Source organism: Mesoplodon densirostris, chromosome 5 (assembly GCF_025265405.1).
Source record: "Mesoplodon densirostris isolate mMesDen1 chromosome 5, mMesDen1 primary haplotype, whole genome shotgun sequence".
NCBI lineage: Eukaryota > Metazoa > Chordata > Mammalia > Artiodactyla > Ziphiidae > Mesoplodon > Mesoplodon densirostris.
This window is the reverse complement of record NC_082665.1, coordinates 113,112,888-113,134,252: the sequence shown is the minus strand read 5'-3', so window position 1 is coordinate 113,134,252 and position 21,365 is coordinate 113,112,888. Positions and strand designations below refer to the sequence as shown.

Genomic DNA, 21,365 nt, shown 5'->3' with positions numbered 1-21,365 from the left:
GGAAGAAATTAACTACTTGATGATCCTGAGCACACAGCTCCCGAACCATTGGTGCCTAAGGACTGATAATGTTAATCGCTCTGTTACCTCAACATTAACCAATCAGAGAATTGGGCACGAGCTGATCGCATACCCTAGGACAACCCTCCCTCATCCGGCCTTTAAAATGCTTTCCTGAAACCATTCAGGGAGTTTGGGGTTTTGGAAGGGTGTGAGGACTCCTTTATCCTTGCTTGGCCCTGCAGTAAACCTTTCTCTGCTCCAAACTCTGACATTTCCATATTGTTTGGCCTCACTGTGCTGTAACAGCTGGAGTTAATAAGAAAGAAAGAATGTAACTCTTTTGCATATTCCTGACCACTGTTATTTGAGATTTTATAGTGTTGCTTCAAAATTAGTTACAAATGAAACAGAAAGCCAAGCAGTCACTGCTTCAGAAATCAAGAAATAAAGAGGGAATACTACTACTACTAATAATAATAAAAACAAAAACATTTTTTACTTTATAGTGTCCTAACCATACATATAAATTCAAAATAAAAATTCATGAGATAAAAATAAAAAACATTACACTCATTATCCAAACGAAGAAAGGGAAACTAAGAGAACAGAGAAGCATTTAAATCATAAAAGTATAGTAACCTGGAGCTGGAAGTAGCATTACGGTTCCTCTAGTTGAGCCCCACTTTAAAGATGAAGAAAAAAACTTGAAAGAAATAATAAATATTACCATATTATAGAAATTATTAAAACTCTGTCTTTGCTAAAGAAACACTAACAATGATTTCACTTATAAGAGAGACAGGCTAAACTATCAATAGTTCCATAGGAGAGGTTAACCTGAGTTATACTCGTTTTGGGACTTTTTTTTAAACCCTTGTAGTTGCTGTGTCCTCTCCCTAGAAATATCCTTTTTTAGGTACTTACATGACTCAACACCTTACCTCATTCATGTCCTTACCCAAAAAATGTGGGCCTTCCCTGACCTCCCATTCTAAAATAGCAACCTCTGTCACTTTCTATCCCTTTATTTTATTTTATTTTATTTTATTTAAAATGCTTATCAAATCCTAACACCATAGTTTTGTCTGCCTGTGTATTTTCTATCTCCCCCCTAGAATGTAAGTTCATGATTTGTCTTATGACTGTATCCCTGGTGGCTTACAACATTGCTTGGCACAGATTCAGCCCTCAGTAATTGTATGCTGATTTACTAAATAGATGAGTTTTCTGAGCAGCTCATAAAGGTCACTAATAGTGCACTATACCACTATCTACATATCCCCTTATGCTTCAAGCACACAGCACCCACATTAACAAGCACATTGGCACTCATATACAAGAATTTTGTCTTTATCAAATTCAGCAAACATTAAGTACCAAGATTTCTACTAGGTTCTGTTCATTTGGGTACAGTATGTTGTGGAAGGGAAATGGGCTCAAGACAAGGTCTTTGCCTTCAGAGAACTCATTGCTTGGGTATATTGAAGGAGGAAAAAACTTCCTCTAATTGTTGACTATTTAACTCTATGGTGTTTGAAGACACAGAAATATAAACGATTATATAGATAATAACATATTGCCTTATGGTATCTTGAAAGGAGATCTGGAAAGGTTTCCACACAAAGTTCTGGAAGAGGTAAACGAACAACATTTCAATCAGTAGAGAAAGACGGAGAAAGACATTCCAGATAGAGTAAACTATAAAACGAATGACATAAGGGATGGGGACATAAGGCACATGCAGAAATCATGTCCAGGTTCCTAAAGGACTGAATATGTGGAGGCAAGTCCTCCAAACGAAATGTTGGCATCAACCTTTGGCAATATGTGAATGCTGTTTGTAGATGTTTGGAATTTATATTCTTTTTTTGCAGTACACGGGCCTCTCACCACTGTGGCCTCTCCCTCCATGGAGCACAGGCTCCGGACGTGCAGGCCCAGTGGCCATGGCTCACGGGCCCAGCTGCTCCGCATAATGTGGGTTCTTCCCGGACCGGGGCATGAACCCGCATCCCCTGCAACGGCAGGTGGACTCTCAACCACTGCGCCACCAGGGAAGCCCTGGAATTTATTTTCTTAGTAAAAGGAGGCCATTGATGGTTTTGCCTAGTGGAGAAACATTACACAATTTTGTAGTTTTTTTTTTTTTAATATCAGGCATCATTCTCAGACATTAGATATACATAATCTTGTTTAATCCTGTCAGTAAGTCTGAGACTACACTGAGGAGTTGAGGAAACAGATTCTCAGAAAAGATACATAACCTGAAAGGGTAAAACAGCTTGTAAATGCAAGGAGTAGTTTGAAAACAGGTCTCCTGACTTGAGGTTCATGGTTTGTTCCATTCTACATACCCTGATTAAATCTCCAGTTTAAAACATTACTTTGGATACGTTATTTAAGACAGACTATGGTGAGAAAAAACAGTCTAGGTTTGGAGTTCATTTAGGAATCCTTTGCAAATAAAAGAAAAAAAAAGAAATAATGAGGGCTTGAACTAGAATAGGGGAATAGAAATGAAAAGACAGATGGGATAGGTAGTGTGAGGTTATTACACAGACCACTGTACAACTGGTTATTTTCCCCCTGTGGGAGTTCAATTTTGAAGAAGGAAATAAAAGTAAATTGCATTTCATTATTGTTTATTTATTTGGTCAACTACCTTAGGGGAAGAAAAATGAAAATAGCAGTAGAATGTAAAAGCAGGTGCCAAGAAAGACTTTTAAAAGAAATGGGCACTGTAATTTCTTTCCTTCTGTATCCTTCTTAAAAAAGACATAAAAGCTTTCAGTGTTTGTAGGTTTCCACATCCACCCACTTACACCTGTTCAGAAACATCTCTTTTCTTTGTATAATGGAAACTGCAACAAATAAAAACACAGCTAATAATAACATGGTGAAGAGAAAAACTTTTTGTTAGTTTATTTAGTTTTATTTTGTTTTTTTAGACTTAAAAGGGTGATTTTAAAAATAAAGTGTTTTTAGAGCTAAACTGTGCATTATTGGTTAGACCTAGGCATGGATTTGGATTCCTAGTATTTTCTTATTTCTTAATGTAGTTAGTACATTTATTATTTTCATATGGTTCAATAAACATGTATTTTGGGTATTTTATGTCACTGTTTAATTTATTAAGATTTAAATTATACATATATGTAGAAAGAGAGAGAAAGAATTCCATTATGGCAGATTATAGTCAAAACTGCTAACATCTTTTATTTTAGAACTGCAAAGACTCCAGCAGCTCTAAATAAATTGAAATCTAGCACAACAATGAATCTTAACAAGGAAATTTCTGGCTAAGAAAATGATCTGTTGGGCCTAAGAAATAAGTGAAGGAGACAGCCATACAAAAAACAAGAGAGATACCATTCCAGACAAAGTTAATAATGAGGGTAAAGATTCTGAAACCAGAATAGGCCTGAAATTTTCAATGGATACAGTCCAGTGTGAATGAGGTGAAAGAAGCAGTGAGTGGGGACATTGAAAAGGTCAACAGGAACAAGATGATGCTTGCCTTGGGGGCCATGGAGGAAATTTCTTTTTCTATTTACTGAAGAAATTCATTGAAATTTTTTTTTTTTTTTTTTTTTTTTTTGCAGTATGCAGGCCTCTCCCATTGTGGAGCACAGGCTCCAGCCATGCAGGCTCAGCGGCCATGGCTCACAGGTCCCGGACCAGGGCACGAACCCATGTTCCCTGCATCGGCAGGCGGACTCTCAACCACTGCGCCACCAGGGAAGCCCCATTGAAATGTTTTATTCTAGTGAGTAACCAGTCCAATTTATGTTTTTTTTTAACATCTTTATTGGAGTATAATTGCTTTACAACAGTGTGTTAGTTTCTGCTTTATAACAAAGTGAATCAGCTATACATATACATATATCCCCATATCTCCTCCCCCAATTTATGTTTTTTAAAGTTTACTATGATAACTCTGGGGATAATGAATGTAAGAAGGCAGGAGTAGAAGCAAGGAGACCAGTTAAAAGGCTTTTACAATAGTCCAGGTAGGAAATGACTGAAGTCTTGGACTGGAGCAATGGAGATGATATCCAGTGCTCATATTTGGGATATACAGTAGAGGAATGAGTATATCTGATAATAAATTAGCATGGATTTTATGTCCCTAAATTCATATTCAATTGGTCTACATTGCACAAAATTTCCTTTATTTTAAAGAAGGAAAAACTATTCTGTGATGGTTTAAATAATGATTAAATAACGATGTATTAAAATATAGTTCAAAAACTAGAATATCATACACAATGATCTCTAATACCAAAATTTCCCTTAGATATTAACAAAGTCATTTTACCCAAAAAAGAACATTGACAATATAACACCTATACCAAACACAATTGCTCATTTACTCTCTATGTGATTTATTCCTTATAAAATCTTCTCACTGTCTTATTATGTCATATATCTGCTTTTAACTCACTGAAATGCTATGTTATTTTAGCAGAGTTTTTTTTTTTAAGGAATGTGTCATATGTATAAATTTCAACAAAATTGGGTCATTATAAACACATAAGTGTTTAAGAGTTAATTTATTTCCCATGTACATGAGACTTTTGTTATGGGCTTCTCTGTGCTTGAGTAAAATATAACTGATCCATTTGATAGTAAACATGGCTAATGCTTTCAAATGAAAGCCTATTCTCAATCTGGAGAAATGCCTATTTAGTTGGAATTATGTTTATATTTTCTGCTAAAGTATGTTCAAATTCAAGTAGTGCTTGTGTAATGAGATAGTCTACATTAAGCTCTAATAATGGTTTGCTGCATGATCATCACAATGATAATGTGTATAATTTATCACACCTGCCATTGAAGGAGCTCTAAGAATTTCACAGACAACCCCTCATTAATCTATTCATTTAGCTTCTTTCTTCTTGAAAGTTTCTAAAGCTGTTTAATAAATTATGCAGCAACTATGAGAAAGAAAAAGGTTTTAAAGTAGTCAGTAAAAAAAAAAAATTGAGAGACTTCCGCAGAAGATGGCGGAAGAGTAAGATGCGGAAATCACCTTCCTCCCCACAGATACACCAGAAATACATCTACACATGGAACAACTCCTACAGAACACCTACTGAATGCTGGCAGAAGACCTCAGACCTCCCAAAAGGCAAGAATCTCCCCACATACCTGGGCAAATGAAAAAACAGAGACAAAAGGATAGGGACGGGACCTGCACCAGTGGGAGGGAGCCGTGAAGGAGGAAAGGTTTCCACACACTAGGAGCCCCTTCGTGGGCAGAGACTGTGGGTGGTGGAGGGGGGAAGCTTCGGAGCCGTGGAGGAGAGCGCAGCCACAGAGGTGCAGAGGGCAAAGCAGAGAGATTCCCGCACAGAGGATTGGTGCCAACTGACACTCACCAGCCCGAGAGGCTTGTGTGCTCGCCCGCCAGGGCGGGCGGGTCTGGGAGCTGAGGCTGGGGCTTCGGTTGGATTCCAGGGAGAGAACTGGGGTTGGTGGCGTGAACACAGCCTGAAGGGGTTAGTGTGCCACAGCTAGCCGGGAGGGAGTCCGGGAAAAAGTCTGGACCTGCCGAAGAGGCAAGAGACTTTTTCTTCCCTCTTTGTTTCCTGGTGTGCGAGGAGAGGGGATTAAGAGCGCTGTTTAAGGGAGATCCAGATACGGGCGTGAGCCACGGCTGAAAGTGTGGACCCCAGAGACGGGCATGGGACTCTGGGGCTGCTGCTGCAGCCGCCAAGAGGCCTGTGTGTGAGCACAGGTCACTGTCCATGCCCCCATTCCGGGGAGTCTGTGCAGCCTGCCACTGCCGGGGTCCCGGGATCCAGGGACGGCTTCCCCGGGAGAGTGCAACGCGTGCCTCGGGCTGGTGCAACGTCAAGCTGGCCTCTGCTGCCACCGGCTTGCCTCCGCACTCCATGCCCTTCCCTACCCCCTGGCCTGAGTGAGCCAGAGTCCCAGAAGCAGCTGCTCCTTTAACCCTGTCTTGTCTGAGCGAAGAACAGACGCCCTCTGGTGACCTACATGCAGAGACTGGGCCAAAACCAAAGCTGAGACCCGGGAGCTATGAGAACAAAGAAGAGAAAGGGAAATCTCTCCCAGCAGCCTCAGAAGCAGCAGATTAAAGCTCCACAATCAACTTGATGTACCCTGCAACTATGGAATACATGAATAGACAACGAATCATCCCAAATTGAGGAGGTGGGCTTTGAGAGCAAGATTTATGATTTTTTTCCAATTTTCCTCTTTTTGTGGGTATGTGTATGCTTTTGTGTGAGGTTTTGTCTGTACAGCTTTGCTTCCACCATTTGTCCTAGACTTCTGTTGGTCCGTTTTTTTTTTTAATTTTTTTTTCTTAATAATTATTTTTTATTTTAATAACTTTATGTTATTCTATCTTACTTTATTTTATTTTACTTTATCTTCTTTCTTTCTTTCCTTCCTTCTTTCTTTCTTTCTTTCTTTCTTTCTTTCTTTCTTTCCTTCCTTCCCTCCTTTAGACAACAAATCATCCCAAATTGAGGAGGTGGACTTTGAGAGCAAGATTTATGATTTTTTCCCCTTTTCCTCTTTTTCTGAGTGTGTATGTGTATGCTTCTGTGTGAGATTTTGTCTGTATACTTGCTTCCACCATTTGTCCCAGGGTTCTATATGTCCGTTTTTTTTTCTTTCTTTCTTAATAATTATTTTTTATTTTAATAACATTATTATATTTTATCATAGTTTATTTTATTTTACTTTATCTTTTTTCCTTTTCTCATTCCTTCCCTCCTTCCTGCCTCCCTCCCTTCCTCCCTCCCTCCTTCCTTTCTTTCTTACTTTCTTTCTTTCTTTCTACATCTACTAATTCTTTCTTTCTACTTTTTCTCCTTTTTATTCTCAGCTGTGTGGATGAAAGGCTCTTGGTGCTGCAGCCAGGAGTCAGTGCTGTGTCTCTGAGGTGGGAGAGCCAACTTCAGGACACTGATCCAGAAGAGACCTCCCAGCTCCACGTAATACCAAATGGCGAAAATGTTCCAGAGATCTCCATCTCAACACCAGCACCCAGCTTCACTCAACGACCAGCAAGCTACAGTGCTGGACACCCTATGCCAAACAACCAGCAAGACAGGAACGGAAAGCCACCCATTAGCAAAGAGACTGCCTAAAATAATAAAAAGTCCACAGACACCCCAAAACATACCACCAGATGTGGACCTGCCCACCAGAAAGACAAGATCCAGCCTCATCCACCAGAACACAGACACTAGTCCCCACCACCAGGAAGCCTACACAACTCACTGAACCAACATTAGCCACTGAGGACAGACACCAAAAACAACGGGAACTACGAACCTGCAGCCTTCAAAAAGGAGACGCCAAACACAGTAACATAAGCAAAATGAGAAGACAGAAAATCACACAGCAGGAGAAGGAGCAAGATAAAAACCCACCAGACCTAACAAATGAAGAGGTAATAGGCAGTCTACCTGAAAAAGAATTCAGAATAGTGATAGTAAAGATGATCTAAAATTTTGGAAATAGAATAGAGAAAATGCAAGAAACATTTAACAAGGAGCTATAAGAACTAAAGAGGAAACAATCATTGATGAACAACACAATAAATGAAATTAAAAACACTCTAGAAGGGATCAATAGTAGAATAACTGAGGCAGAAGAACGGATAAGTGACCTGGAAGACAAAATAGTGGAAATAACAACTGCAGAGCAGAAAAAAGAATGAAAAGAACTGAGGACAGTCTCAGAGACCACTGGGACAAGATTAAACACACCAACATTCGAATTATAGGGGTTTCAGAAGAAGAAGAGAAAAAGAAAGGGACTGAGAAAACATTGGAAGATATTGTAGTTGAAAATTTCGCTAATATGGAAAAGGAAATAGTTAATCAAGTCCAGGAGGCACAGAGAGTCCCATACAGGATAAATCCAAGGAGAAATATGCCAAGACACATATTAATCAAACTGTCAAAAATTAAATACAAAGAAAACATATTAAAAGCAGCAAGGGAAAAACAACAAATAACACACAAAGGAATCCACATAAGGTTAACAGCTGAAATTTCAACAGAAACTCTACAAGCCAGAAGGGACTGGCAGGACATATTTAAAGTGATGAAGGAGAAAAATCTGCAACCAAGATTACTCTACACAGCAAGGATCTCATTCAGATTTCATGGAGAAATTAAAATGTTTACAGACAAGCAAAAGCTGAGAGAGTTCAGCACCACCAAACCAGCTTTACAATAACTGATAAAGGAACTTCTCTAGGCAAGAAACACAACAGAAGGAAAAGACCTACAATAACAAACACAAAATAATTAAGAAAATGGGAATAGAAACATACATATTGATAATTACCTTAAATGTAAAAGGACTAAATGCTCCCAACAAAAGACACAGATTGGCTGAATGGATACAAAAACAAGACCCATATATATGCTGTCTACAAGAGACCCACTTCAGACCTAGAGACACATACAGACTGAAAGAAAGGGGATGGAAAAAGATATTCCATGCAAATGGAAACCAAAAGAAAGCTGGAGTAGCAATTCTCATATCAGAAAAAATAGACTTTAAAATAATGACTACGAGAAGAGACAAAGAAGGACACTACATAATGATCAAGAGATCGATCCAAGAAGAAGTTATAACAATTGTAAATATATATGCACCCAAAATAAGAGCACCTCAATACATAAGGCAAATACTAACAGTCATAAAAGGGGAAATCGACAGTAACACACTCATAGTAGGGGACGTTAACACCCCACTTTCACCAATGGACAGATCATCCAAAATGAAAATAAATAAGGAAACACAAGCTTTAAATGATAGATTCAACAAGATGGACTTAATTGATATTTATAGGACATTCCATCCAAAAACAACAGAATACACATTTTTCTCAAGTGCTCATGGAACATTCTCCAGGATACATCATATCTTGGGTCACAAATCAAGCCCTGGTAAATTTAAGAAAACTGAAATTGAACCAAGTATCTTTTCCGAGCACAACGCTATGAGACTAGATACCAATTACAGGAAAAGATTGCAAAAAATACAAACACATGGAGGTTAAACAATAAACTACTTAATAATGAAATGATCACTTAAGAAATCAAAGAGGAAATAAAAAAATACCTAAAAACAAATGACAATGGAGACACGACGACCCAAAACCTATGGGATGCAGCAAAAGCAGTTCTAAGAGGGAATTTTATAGCAGTACCATCCCACCTTAAGAAACAGGAAACATCTCGAGTAAACAATCTAACCTTGTACCTAAAGCAATTAGAGAAAGAAGAACAAAAAAAAACCCAAATTTAGCAGAAGGAAACAAATCATAAAAATCAGATCAGCAATAAATGAAAAAGAAATGAAGGAAATGATAGCAAAGATCAATAAAACTAAAAGCTGGTTCTTTGAGAAGACAAACAAAATTAATAAACCATTAGCCAGACTCATCAAGAAAAAAAGGGAGAAGACTCAATTCAATAAAATTAGAAATGAAAAAGGAGAAGTAACAACTGACACTGCAGAAATACAAAAGATCATGAGAGATTACTACAAGCAACTCTGTGCCAATAAAATGGACTACCTGGAAGAAATGGACAAATTCTTAGAAATGCACAACCTGCCAAGACTGAATCAGGAAGAAATAGAAAATATGAACAGACCAATCACAGGCACTGAAATTGAAACTGTGACAAAATATCTTCCAACAAACAAAAGCCCAGGACCAGATGGCTTCACAGGCAAATTCTATCAAACATTTAGAGAAGAGCTAACACCCATCCTTCTCAAACTCTTCCAAAATATGACAGAGGGAGGAAAACTCCCAAACTCATTCTATGAGGCCACCATATCCTTGATACCTAAACCAGACAAAGATGTCACAAAGAAAGAAAACTACAGGCCAATATCACTGATGAACATAGATGCAAAAATCCTCAACAAAATACTAGCAAACAGAATCCAACAGCACATTAAAAGGACCATACACCATGACCAAGTGGGGTTTATTCCAGGAATGCAAGGATTCTTCAATATATGCAAATTAATCAACGTGATACACCATATTAACAAATTGAAGGAGAAAAACCATATGATCATCTCAATAGATGCAGAGAAAGCTTTTGACAAAATTCAACACCCATTTATGATAAAAACCCTGCAGAAAGTAGGCATAGAGAGAACTTTCCTCAACATAATAAAGGCCATATATGACAAACCCACAGCCAACATAGTCCTCAATGGTGAGAAACTGAAACCATTTCCACTAAGATCAGGAACAAGACAAGGTTGCCCACTCTCACCACTCTTATTCTACATAGTTTTGGAAGTTTTAGCCACAGCAATCAGAGAAGAAAAGGAAATAAAAGGAATCCAAATTGGAAAAGAAGAAGTAAAGCTGTCACTGTTTGCAGATGACATGATACTATACATAGCGAATCCTAAAGATGCTACTAGAAAACTACTAGAGCTAATCAATGAATTTGGTAAAGTTGCAGGATACAAAATTAATGCACAGAAATCTCTGGCATTCCTATATAATAATGATTAAAAATCTGAAAGTGAAATCTAAAAACACTCCCATTTACCATTGTAAGAAAAAGAATAAAATATCTAGGAATAAACCTACCTAAGGAGACAAAAGACCTGTATGCAGAAAATTATAAGACACTGATGAAAGAAATTAAAGATGATACAAATAGATGGAGAGATATACAATTTTTTTGGATTGGAAGAATCAACATTGTGAAAATGACTCTACTACCCAAAACAATCTACAGATTCAATGCAATCCTTATCAAACTACCACTGGCATTTTTCACAGAACTGGAACAAAATTTTCACAATTTGTATGGAAACACAAAAGACTCCCAGTAGCCAAAGCAATCTTGAGAACGAAAATCAGAGCTGGAGGAATCAGGCTCCCTGACTTCAGACTATACTATAAAACTACAGTAATCCAGACAGTATGGTTCTGGCACAAAAACAGAAAGATAGATCAATGGAACAGGATAGAAAGCCCAGAGATAAACCCACACACATTTGGTCACCTTATCTTTGATAAAGGAGGCAGGAATGTACAGTGGAGAAAGAACAGCCTCTTCCATAAGTGGTGCTGGGAAAACTGGACAGGGACATGTAAAAGTATGAGATTAGATCATTCCCTAACACCATACACAAAAATAAGCTCAAAATGGATTAAAGACCTAAATGTAAGGCCAGAAACTATCAAATTCTTAGAGGAAAACGTAGGCAGAACACTCTATGACATAAATCACAGCAATATCCTTTTTGACTCACCTCCTAGAGAAATGGAAATAAAGACAAAAATAAACAAATGGGACCTAATGAAACTTCAAAGCTTTTGCACAGCAAAGGAAAACATAAACAAGACCAAAAGACAACCCTTAGAATGGGACAAAATATTTGCAAATGAAGCAATGGACAAAGGATTAATCTCCAAAATTTTTAAGCAGCTCATGCAGCTCAATAACAAAAAAGAAACAAATAGCCCAATCCAAAAATGGGCAGAAGACCTAAATAGACATTTCTCCACAGAAGATATACAGACTGCCAACAAACACATGAAAGAATGCTCAACATCTTTAATCATTCGAGAAATGCAAATCAAAACTACAATGAGATATCATCTCACACCTGTCAGAATGGTCATCATCAAAAAATCTAGAAATAATAAATGCTGGAGAGGGTGTGGAGAAAAGGGAACACTCTTGCACTGCTGGTGGGAATGTGAATTGGTACAGCCACTATGGAGAACAGTATGGAGGTTCCTTAAAAAACTGCAAATAGAACTACCATATGACCCAGCCATCCCACTACTGGACATATACCTTGAGGAAACCATAATTCAAAAAGAATCATGTACCATAATGTTCATTGCAGCCCTATTTACAATAGCCCCAAGATGGAAGCAACCTAAGTGTCCATCATCGGATGAATGGATGAAGAAGATGTGTCACATATATACAATGGAATATTTTTCAGCCATAAAAAGAAACAAAATTGAGCTATTTGTAATGAGGTGGATAGACCTAGAGTCTGTCATACAGAGTGAAGTAAGTCAGAAAGAGAAAGACAATTCCCGTATGCTAACACATATATATGGAATATAAGAAGAAAAAAAATGTCATGAAGAACCTAGGGTTAAGACAGGAATAAAGACACAGACCTACTAGAGAATGGACTTGAGGATGTGGGAGGGGGGAAGGGTAAGCTGTGACAAAGCAAAAGAGAGGCATGGACATATATACATTTCCAAACATAAGGAAGGTAGCTAGTGGGAAGCAGCCGCATAGCACAGGGAGATCAGCTCGGTGCTTTGTGACCGCCTGGAGGGGTGGGATGGGAGGGTGGGAGGGAGACGCAAGAGGGACGGGATATGGGAACATATGTATATGTATAACTGATTCACTTTGTTATAAAGCAGAAACTCACACACCATTGTTAAGCAATTATACTCCAATAAAGATGTAAAGAAAAAAATTGAGTGAGGTACAGGGTCACAAAGATGATAAATTCTGAGTCAAACTATCTGGAGAACTGTCACAATCACATGTGTGATAGATTCTTGTTTTGTTAAATTGGGAAATACCCTAAAATATTCAGATCAAAATTTTCATTTTAGAAGCTGTGCACCCCTGTTGATTTACTTACTCATCTGCCCTCCCTGGAGCTCTGAAGCACACTGAAGACCTAGAGGTCTTTCACTCTCAAACAAATCCTTGTGTTTCTCCAGTGCTGTATAATTATATACTTAAAGATTGTTTCCCATGTAACTAAAATGGATGCTATGTTTATGCATAATATACTTGGTATTCTAAAATATTCTGAAATTATTTATATTGTTTAATAATGAATAAAGTGTATTCTAAATATATTAGTTAAGGTATATGTTCTTGGTTGGCATAAAATATTAGGCTAGCTAGAATATTAACAGACAACAAGTAATTGTTTTTTAACTTTATGATCTATTCATATATATATTTATATCAGAATACTGATTTTTAAGCACTTACAGAACACTTTCATTTGACAGATGTTATATAATTTTACCAAAACTCTAACCCTAAGTCAAAGATTTCTTCAAGGATAATAAATACCTTGCAAAAAATATTTCCATGGATTGGATCAGGGAGGGATGAACAGGCAGAGCACAGAGGATTTACAGGGCAGTGAAAATACTCTGCATGATGCCATAATGATGGATACATTCATGTCATTATACATGTGTCCAATCCACAGAATGTATAACACCAAGAGTGAACCATATTATGAACTAGATATTTGAAGTGATTATGATGTGTCAATGTAAGTTCATCAATTGTTATATATGTACCACTTTGGTGTGGGATATTCATAATGGGGGAGCTTATGCATGTGCGAGGGCAGCGTGCATATAGGAAATCTCTGTACATTCCTCTCAGTTTTGCTGTGAACTTTAAACTGCTCTAAAATATAAAGTATTAGGTGGCTGCACCTTTGGAACCATTGAGCATGTGCCAGAGGTTCATCTCCAAGGAGAGTCCACAGGGAAGTGGCCAGGTCATAGTTGAGGTGATGGAGCACCTGCAGCATCTAGCACTTATGGACTTGGGCAGCCAAGAAGCCTACGGCACAACTGGAGAAAGCTATTGCCTTTGTGGACCAGCTCCGCCATGGATAACGGACAGAGTGGAGCCCATGGTGTCAGTACTGGAGGACAGATGTCTATACTTGGGGTTCAACAATGTGGTGGAATGTACAGAAGAACTACTACAAATCTCCACATCAAGTTATGGAGGAGTATTCTGTGCCTTCCTCCCCATCCCAACCCTCCACCCCGAAAGTAATATTTCTTTACCGAAGATGGATGAACATGAGCCTATTTCACCCGGCTTAGTAGCTGTTCTGGGAAGGGGTACCCTGTTCACAAGTGGAACACATGAACAGGTGAAACAGGTGAAAGCACAAGGATAGTATTTTGATATTCTGAACACTAGTGGTCCCAATTTTTTCAGTCACTTGAAAAAAAATTGATGGTCAAGTATTTTTTTAGTAATTAACTCTTCTGAAGACAGAATTGGGAAAGATATAGCCAAAACAAGGCAAAGAATTCCTGATGCTAATGGAAATAAAGGATATTGCCAGTTTCCAAAGAAATAGATCGAGTATTTATTCTCAGGCTGTTCAGTATGGAAGATGTTATCCCCATTATCTCATACCCAAAAGGCTGTCTACCAAACTGCACGTAAGTGAATTTTTCTATTTATGTAACTGTTAGACTTTGCATCTGATCCCGATGTGACAACCTGAGTTGTCCTTTTTATTTGCTCTTTCTGTTCACCTAAGAAGCCTTTTATCTTTTTTTTTTTTTTTTTTTTTTTCGGTACGCGGGCCTCTCACTGTTGTGGCTTCTCCCGTTGCGGAGCACAGGCTCTGGACGCACAGGCTCAGAGGCCATGGCTCATGGGTCCAGTCACTCCGCAGCATGTGGGATCTTCCTGGACCAGGGCACAAACCCGTGGCCCCTGCATCAGCAGGCGGACTCTCAACCACTGCACCACCAGGGAAGCCCCCAGCCTTTTATCTTTAACAAACACACTTGAATTTGTTCCTGGGTACCCATTTTGTTCCCAGCAGAGGGAACCTTCTGCTAAGGTCTGAAGAGTGCTTAAAGTAGACTAAAGCTTGGAAACTCCCAACCTAGAACCATCCACCATCTCACAAAGTGATTATATGCAAAAAGGATACTAGCCACACATATAGTTTCTCTTTCTGAAAAGAATTTATCATCAAAATAGCCCTGGGATAGTTAACAATAGATCTTATGTTAAGTGCTCTTACCAGATAAAAACAATAAAAAAGTAGGGGGGAAAACTTTGGGAGGTGATAGATATGTTCATAGCCTTCATGGCGGTCTTGGTTTCATGGGGGTATACTTAACCTCAAATTCATTCAGTTGTAAACATTAGATAAATACATCTTTTTACATATCAATTATACTTTAATAGTGTTCTTTAAAATAAAGTTGAAAAACAAATTTTCAGATATAATGAGGATAAAAATAAATTAAAATTCACCTTGATTTAAGAAAACAAATTTCAAAAAAAGATTTAGTTTATGTTTACAAAAATAATTCTCATAACGAAAAGATATTTTACTCTACAAAAACATTCAATATAGAATTTGTATAGACGTAACTTCAGATATCCCTGTTTAAACTGCATGGTTTGTGTAGAAATATTATTTAAAGCTCATATGATAGGAAATAGTTTATACTGGGAAAATATTCAGATTCTTTTCTACAAGTAATATGTTTGACTGGAGTTGAGAAGCTGCCAAGCTTTGTGAGGAAGGAGTAGCAAGCAGATGTAGCCAATTAATTATGTAAATGTCAAATCAAGCATTCATCTATAGGTGGAATAGGTCAGGCAGAATAAAATGTCCTCTTAATTAGATAGAAAAGGACAGTCCCATTTGGAAGTGGCATATGTAGATACAGCTGTCTTTCTGAGTGAATGGAATCAGAGCACCTAGCTGAATTTAAAAATGATGTTGTTTACACCTGTCTCAGGTTTAACACAAAGCATGCCCTCCTCATTTTCTGTGGATATCAGAATCAACTGCAGAAGAAAGTGTACAGAATAACTCAAAACTTAAATAATTCTTGAGAGTGTCTACAAACCTGAGGATATTTGATCCCAAAGAGTATTAATTGTGAAGAAAATATTTAACATATATTTCTGTAGACATCACTTTGTATGTTAAAATTTAGGCACTTTATCATGAAGTTATCAAAAAATAATTTTTACTATGAAACATTACATTACAGGTAGGATTGAGTCCACCAGGTACTCCTTGCATCCCATTGCCCTCCTTTTCAAAAGGTCTTAAATAGGCTTTATGTTGCATGTGTCAGTACCATTCACAGTCACATACATTTACCTCCTATATTTTGCTTTCACTGAGAAAAATTGTACTATTTTGTATGCTTTAAGCTTTATATAAATGCTATCATGCCATGCACATTTTTTGCAACTTGTTTCTTTGCCATGATCTTATGTTCTTTGAACTTCACCTTTGTTGGTATATGTAAATAGAGATCATTTTTTTTAAATTGCCCTGTAGTATATAACATTATGGATATATTATAATTTATTCATCCATTCAGCTGTTGATGAACATTCAGATGATTTTCTAGCATGATACAACAATGTTCTCTTCTGTTTCTGTCTTTTTAATCACATGCATATTTCTCTGGAAATGTTTTCAGGTCTCTAAATTTACTAGAAATTGTTAAATTTATCTGAATGTATTTACCAGTATATGCTCCATCAAAGGAATTATCATTTGTTTAGTTTCATTCTTAACTGAATATATTACTGTTAGGTTTTATATGTATGCATGATATAGCTAAAATGTTATCTTGGTAAGTATAAATTATTTTAGGAAGCATGAGCGTCTTTCCATATTACTTGACCAATTAGTTATTTCCTGAAATGAACTTTAACCATACTTTCTTAGATTGTCTTCTTCTTTCTTCTAGATTTCTAATATATAAGTGTACTCTGGGTAAAACGTAGAGTGGCAAAAAAATCTAACAGATTTGCAGGAATAATATACAGAAGTTTGCAAATCTTTAGTGACGAATGTGGTAAAACCTTTTAAAAATACAATTAATAAAACCAAAATATATGGAAAATATATGAAAGATTAAGCATCATACAAGTGACAATTTTCCACAGAGAAATCTATCAATTTAATGTAATTCCAATCAAAATCAAAATAGTACTTTTTGATAATCTGATTCTTACATTCATATTAAATATAAAGAATCAAAAAAGAGCAAGGAACATTTTGCAGAAGAAAAACAAGCTGGAAGGTATATCAGCCACATGTGAGCATCACTCTAGATTCCCTGTGCCTCCCGGGCTTTTGTCTCATCCAGCTCTGAGGCATCTGCATCTCACCACATATGTGCTCCAACTGGATCATGCCTCAGCTCATACATTTGCTACATCCTTTTTGCCTCCTGCCTTAGAGTTTCCCTGTTCACACCAAGTCATAGGACTCTGCTCAGCCTCAAAACACAGACAACATGAACGGTCATGAGAATAAATGACTCATGAATAAATCAAGTCTCTTTCCCCCCCTGCATGGACTGTCGGAGATTCAATGTATACGGCTTATTTGAAGACAGTCCAGCAATCAGTTACACTAAAGAGCTCACCCTCCTAGCCTTCCCTCACTCCACTTGTCCCTCATTTCTCCTCCCAGGAATGCACTCCCTAATAAAGTTGTAGTACATAAGCTTTCTATCTTAGGCTCTGCTTCTTGGGAAATGCAGAATAAGATGGAGAAATTTACCTATAAGATAGCCAAGGTTACCATAAATCTGTGGTTATTAAGACAATTTGACATTGGTACAGGGGATGACAAATGGACCAAAGGGACAGACTAGAGTGACTCATAACAAATTCACACATACAAAGGAACAATAACTGACATAGGGACATTATAAATTACTGGGGAAAAGATATACGACCCAACAAATTGTGATAAAGCAATTGTTTACTATTATTGACCTAAAACAAAAAGACTGCTAGTCATTTCTTCTTCAAAAATGAGCTTAGGACTTCTCTGGTGGTGCAGTGGTTAAGAATCCGCCTGCCAATGCAGGGGACACGGGTTCAAGCCCTGGTCCCAGAATATCCACATGCCGCAGAGCAACTAAGCCCATGTGCCACAACTACTGAGCCTGCGCTCTAAAGTCCACATGCCACAACTATTGAAGCTCCTGTGCTTAGAGCCCGTGCTCCACAACAAAGAGAAGCCACCGTAATGAGAAGCTCAAGCACTGCAACGAAGACCCAGTGCAGCCAAAAATTAATTAATGAATGAATTTTTTTTTAAAAAAAGCTTATTCAGGAAAGAATTGCAATTCAGGGTCTGCAACCATGGTGAGCCATGTACAAAACAGAGAGGAGAATTATTTTACTGAGGGGAAAAGGAAGTCAGGAGGGCTATAGTAAACAAAGACTCCATGGTTTTTAATTGGCTAAGTTGGGCCTGTCTCAAGGTCTTGCCAAGGAAGAAGAGGGAGTATTTTCCTCCTTGTTGGGCTCTGCTATCATGGTAGGGCATGAGAGCTTTCCTTTCTGCCTCTAGGCCCTATTGATATACATCATCTCAACTAATACTGAAAACAATCTTATTTAAGGGTAATGTAGATGGGCAAACTGTGATTCAGTAATTTTTCAATAGTCATGATGCTAATAAGTGTGAAAACTAGAATTCAAACATAAGTCTGTTGTATCCAAGGCCAAATATAATAGGAGACAAACCTTTGTTATCCATCATGTGGTAGTTTATTTGAAATGTAAGAGAAAATATAGAGCATCACAAAACGGCCTGACTATACCTGTAAACCTATAAAGTCGTGGCAAATGTTTTTCTTTTAAATTAATTAGCTTATTAAGTATATTTACAGCATCATTCAAGTCTTACATATATATTTTTATCAAAACTTTTTAGAAACACGGGTATTAGTTTTGTATACAAAATATACATAGCAAGTACGGTAACAAGAACCAGACTGCTGGCCAGACATTTGCCTAATCTCTGTTCGTTGACAAGAATAAGTTTTCCATTTCTACACTATGTGCTCTGGCCAGGACCTTGTTAGTTTACCCTGTGAAGTAAGGGGGCTAGACTAGATAACTTATGTTATCACTCTTAACCTACAGGCAGACAGCAACGTATAAAGGAGGGAGATAGTATAACAAATCAGACAGAAGGAAGTGGTAATCAAAAACTGATTCACAGTCAACTGGCTCTACATATGTAAAAACTATTTCCTATATTACACTGTACACAACATATGTTCCAGAGTAAAACCTTGAAAAGTAAGCCTTAATATTTTAGAAAAAGAATATTTTCTATCATCTCAGTATAGGAAGGAATTTTTGAAAACAGGAATGGGAAAGTATAAAACATAAAGAAAAAGGTAGCTTTGACTACATTAAAATTAAATATGTAAATATATGAATATATTAAATGCCACTTAGAAAACCTTAAAGTATTGATATATTAAATGCATATGTAAATTTATTAATATTCATAACATGTTATGGATATCTATTGTAGTAGATATTAATATTTTACACACAAAAATTGGAAAAAATGTCAGAGATTGGGAGATTATACTAGTATCAGTAAGTAAGAGGCACAAAAAAGCCAATGCAGAAGGGGAGATATTTTTCATAGAGTTTAAAAAACAACTAGAAATTTCCACATAAGATTTTCTTCTTAACAAAAGATAAAAAACAATTACTCTGCTTAATAGGTATGAGGTTTCCTTTTGGAGGGAATAATATGTTTTGGAATTAGAGATAGTTGTTGCCCAACATTGTGAATGTGTTAAACACCATTGAATTGTTCACTTTAATATGGTTAATTTTATGTTACATAAAGATTTTTTGACCAGAAAATTCAAAGGTATTAGATGAAGAAAATCTTGTTAATTTGATCCCTGAAACTATTATTCTCTTAAATTAAATTCTACCTTAAGAATAGGAATAATTTGATTGTAAGTTTAAATATAGGATATAATCATTTTAATGTACTAAATATGGAATGAAAATTGATGATTCTAAAATCCTGACAAGATCAAGGACAGAAAAAGTTAGAACATAGTGCCTTTTGCCAGATGTCTGGCACACTAAGCCAGACTGTTGTTTGAGAAAATATTAGGTACTCTGTAGGAAATGTTTGATTTCCACTGAGACAAGGTTAGATGGCTACACAAGTGGCTTATTCATTCCCTGGTGGCTGCATGTTCATGGTCTAAAAGTTGTTACCATTTTCTCCTCTTCTACTTCTTTTTCTTTCCTTTTATCACCAATTTACCCTACTCCCTAAACCACAGTTAAGCACACAGATAATCCCATTATCTCATTTCCCCCTCCTCTAGCCCACTAACTGATGTAGAAGGAAATCAGATCGGATTGTTCAGGAGGATTGGACTGGACATCCCATAACACACTGGTTAGTGCAGATGCTTGGGTGCTCAACTCTTGGGCTTCCAATGATAGCTGATGAGAGACTGATGTGGGCTCCCCACTTCAATTATATAACTTTGGAGATGTAACTTAAATATTGTACAACTCAGTTGCCTGATTTGTATAATGAGAGTGATGATAGTAATAGTACCTACTTCCAAGGTTATTGATATATTGTAAAAAAAAAAAAAGGTTAATATAAAGCACTTGGAAAAGTTTTGTCACATGGTAAGGACACAATACATTTTAGCTATTGTAATGTCATTATTAATACAGTCTCAAAGCAAAGCACCTTGCCTATTAGGGCACCAAATTCTGCTCATATTAAGTCTAATACTTTCTGAATTTTTGAATCAGTACAGTTTTAAAAGAAGAATCTGCACCACCAGGAATCACACATACACACACATACACACACAAAATAACTGATTGTAATTTTCTGAGTATTTCATAGTATATAGTTGTGGGAGTTGGTTAAAGGTATAAGTAAGGCTACTATCTTTGTGTCTGGTGCTGGAGACTGAAGTGGTAGAGGGAAGCAAAACAAGTCATACATTTGTTACACTGGGAAGCGTGCTGCAGGGGCTGGCTCACCTTGTTAGTGTGGGGCAACAGATAGGAAACTGTTACTGCAGTTTCCACCAAATCCTCCTTCAGTTTCTCTGATATCTGTCTCAGGTGCCGTTTACCAACCTGACAAAGAACAACCACATAACTCAAGTTGTATGCTTGATGGTGGTTAGACACCAGTGCAGGTCTCAGTCCATTGTGGATCCAGTTACTCCTCATGGACTTAATATCACTCTCACTATTGCACATCCATCTTCCATCTCTATCTTATGCAAAATATCTTTTGTGGCCTCTACTAACTTGGAACTCTTCAGTAAAGGGAATTCTTGAAAATGCAGTCCCAGTTTAGTTAAAATAAGAGAATACAAATCTACCACAGTCCACCCCTTGTCAAGTTGGCATCCATTTGCACCTCAGTTAACCATACTGAACTTAATTTCCAAATAAAGACAAGAGCAAAACCATGTTTGCACCTAACACAATGCAACTATCCTTCACAAAACCAAAAACATGAGAATCCTCTCCCCCAAAGAGTCTACGAATTCCTTAATCTATTTTGAGGTGATATTTATTCCTCTTCTAGCTGAGTCACATTCCCCCTTTCATATTCTGAAATGTAAATGCTAAGATATAAAGGTAACTACTATAAATACATTTTATCACAGATAGTAGGGAAATGGGAGAGGTGAAGAGAAAAAATTGTTAATATATACATAAATCTACTCATATCAAAGTGAAGAA

At 37.2% G+C, this 21,365-nt stretch overlaps 1 protein-coding gene across 1 annotated transcript; it reads left to right on the top strand.

Annotated features, from left to right (window-relative positions):
• The first annotated feature begins 13,509 nt into the window (after positions 1-13,509).
• On the top strand, positions 13,510-13,971 carry LOC132490522 (glutamyl-tRNA(Gln) amidotransferase subunit C, mitochondrial-like). Its single transcript, XM_060098849.1, has one exon. The coding sequence runs from the start codon at positions 13,510-13,512 to the stop codon at positions 13,969-13,971; it is 462 nt and encodes a 153-aa protein (XP_059954832.1).
• The last annotated feature ends 7,394 nt before the right edge of the window (positions 13,972-21,365 follow it).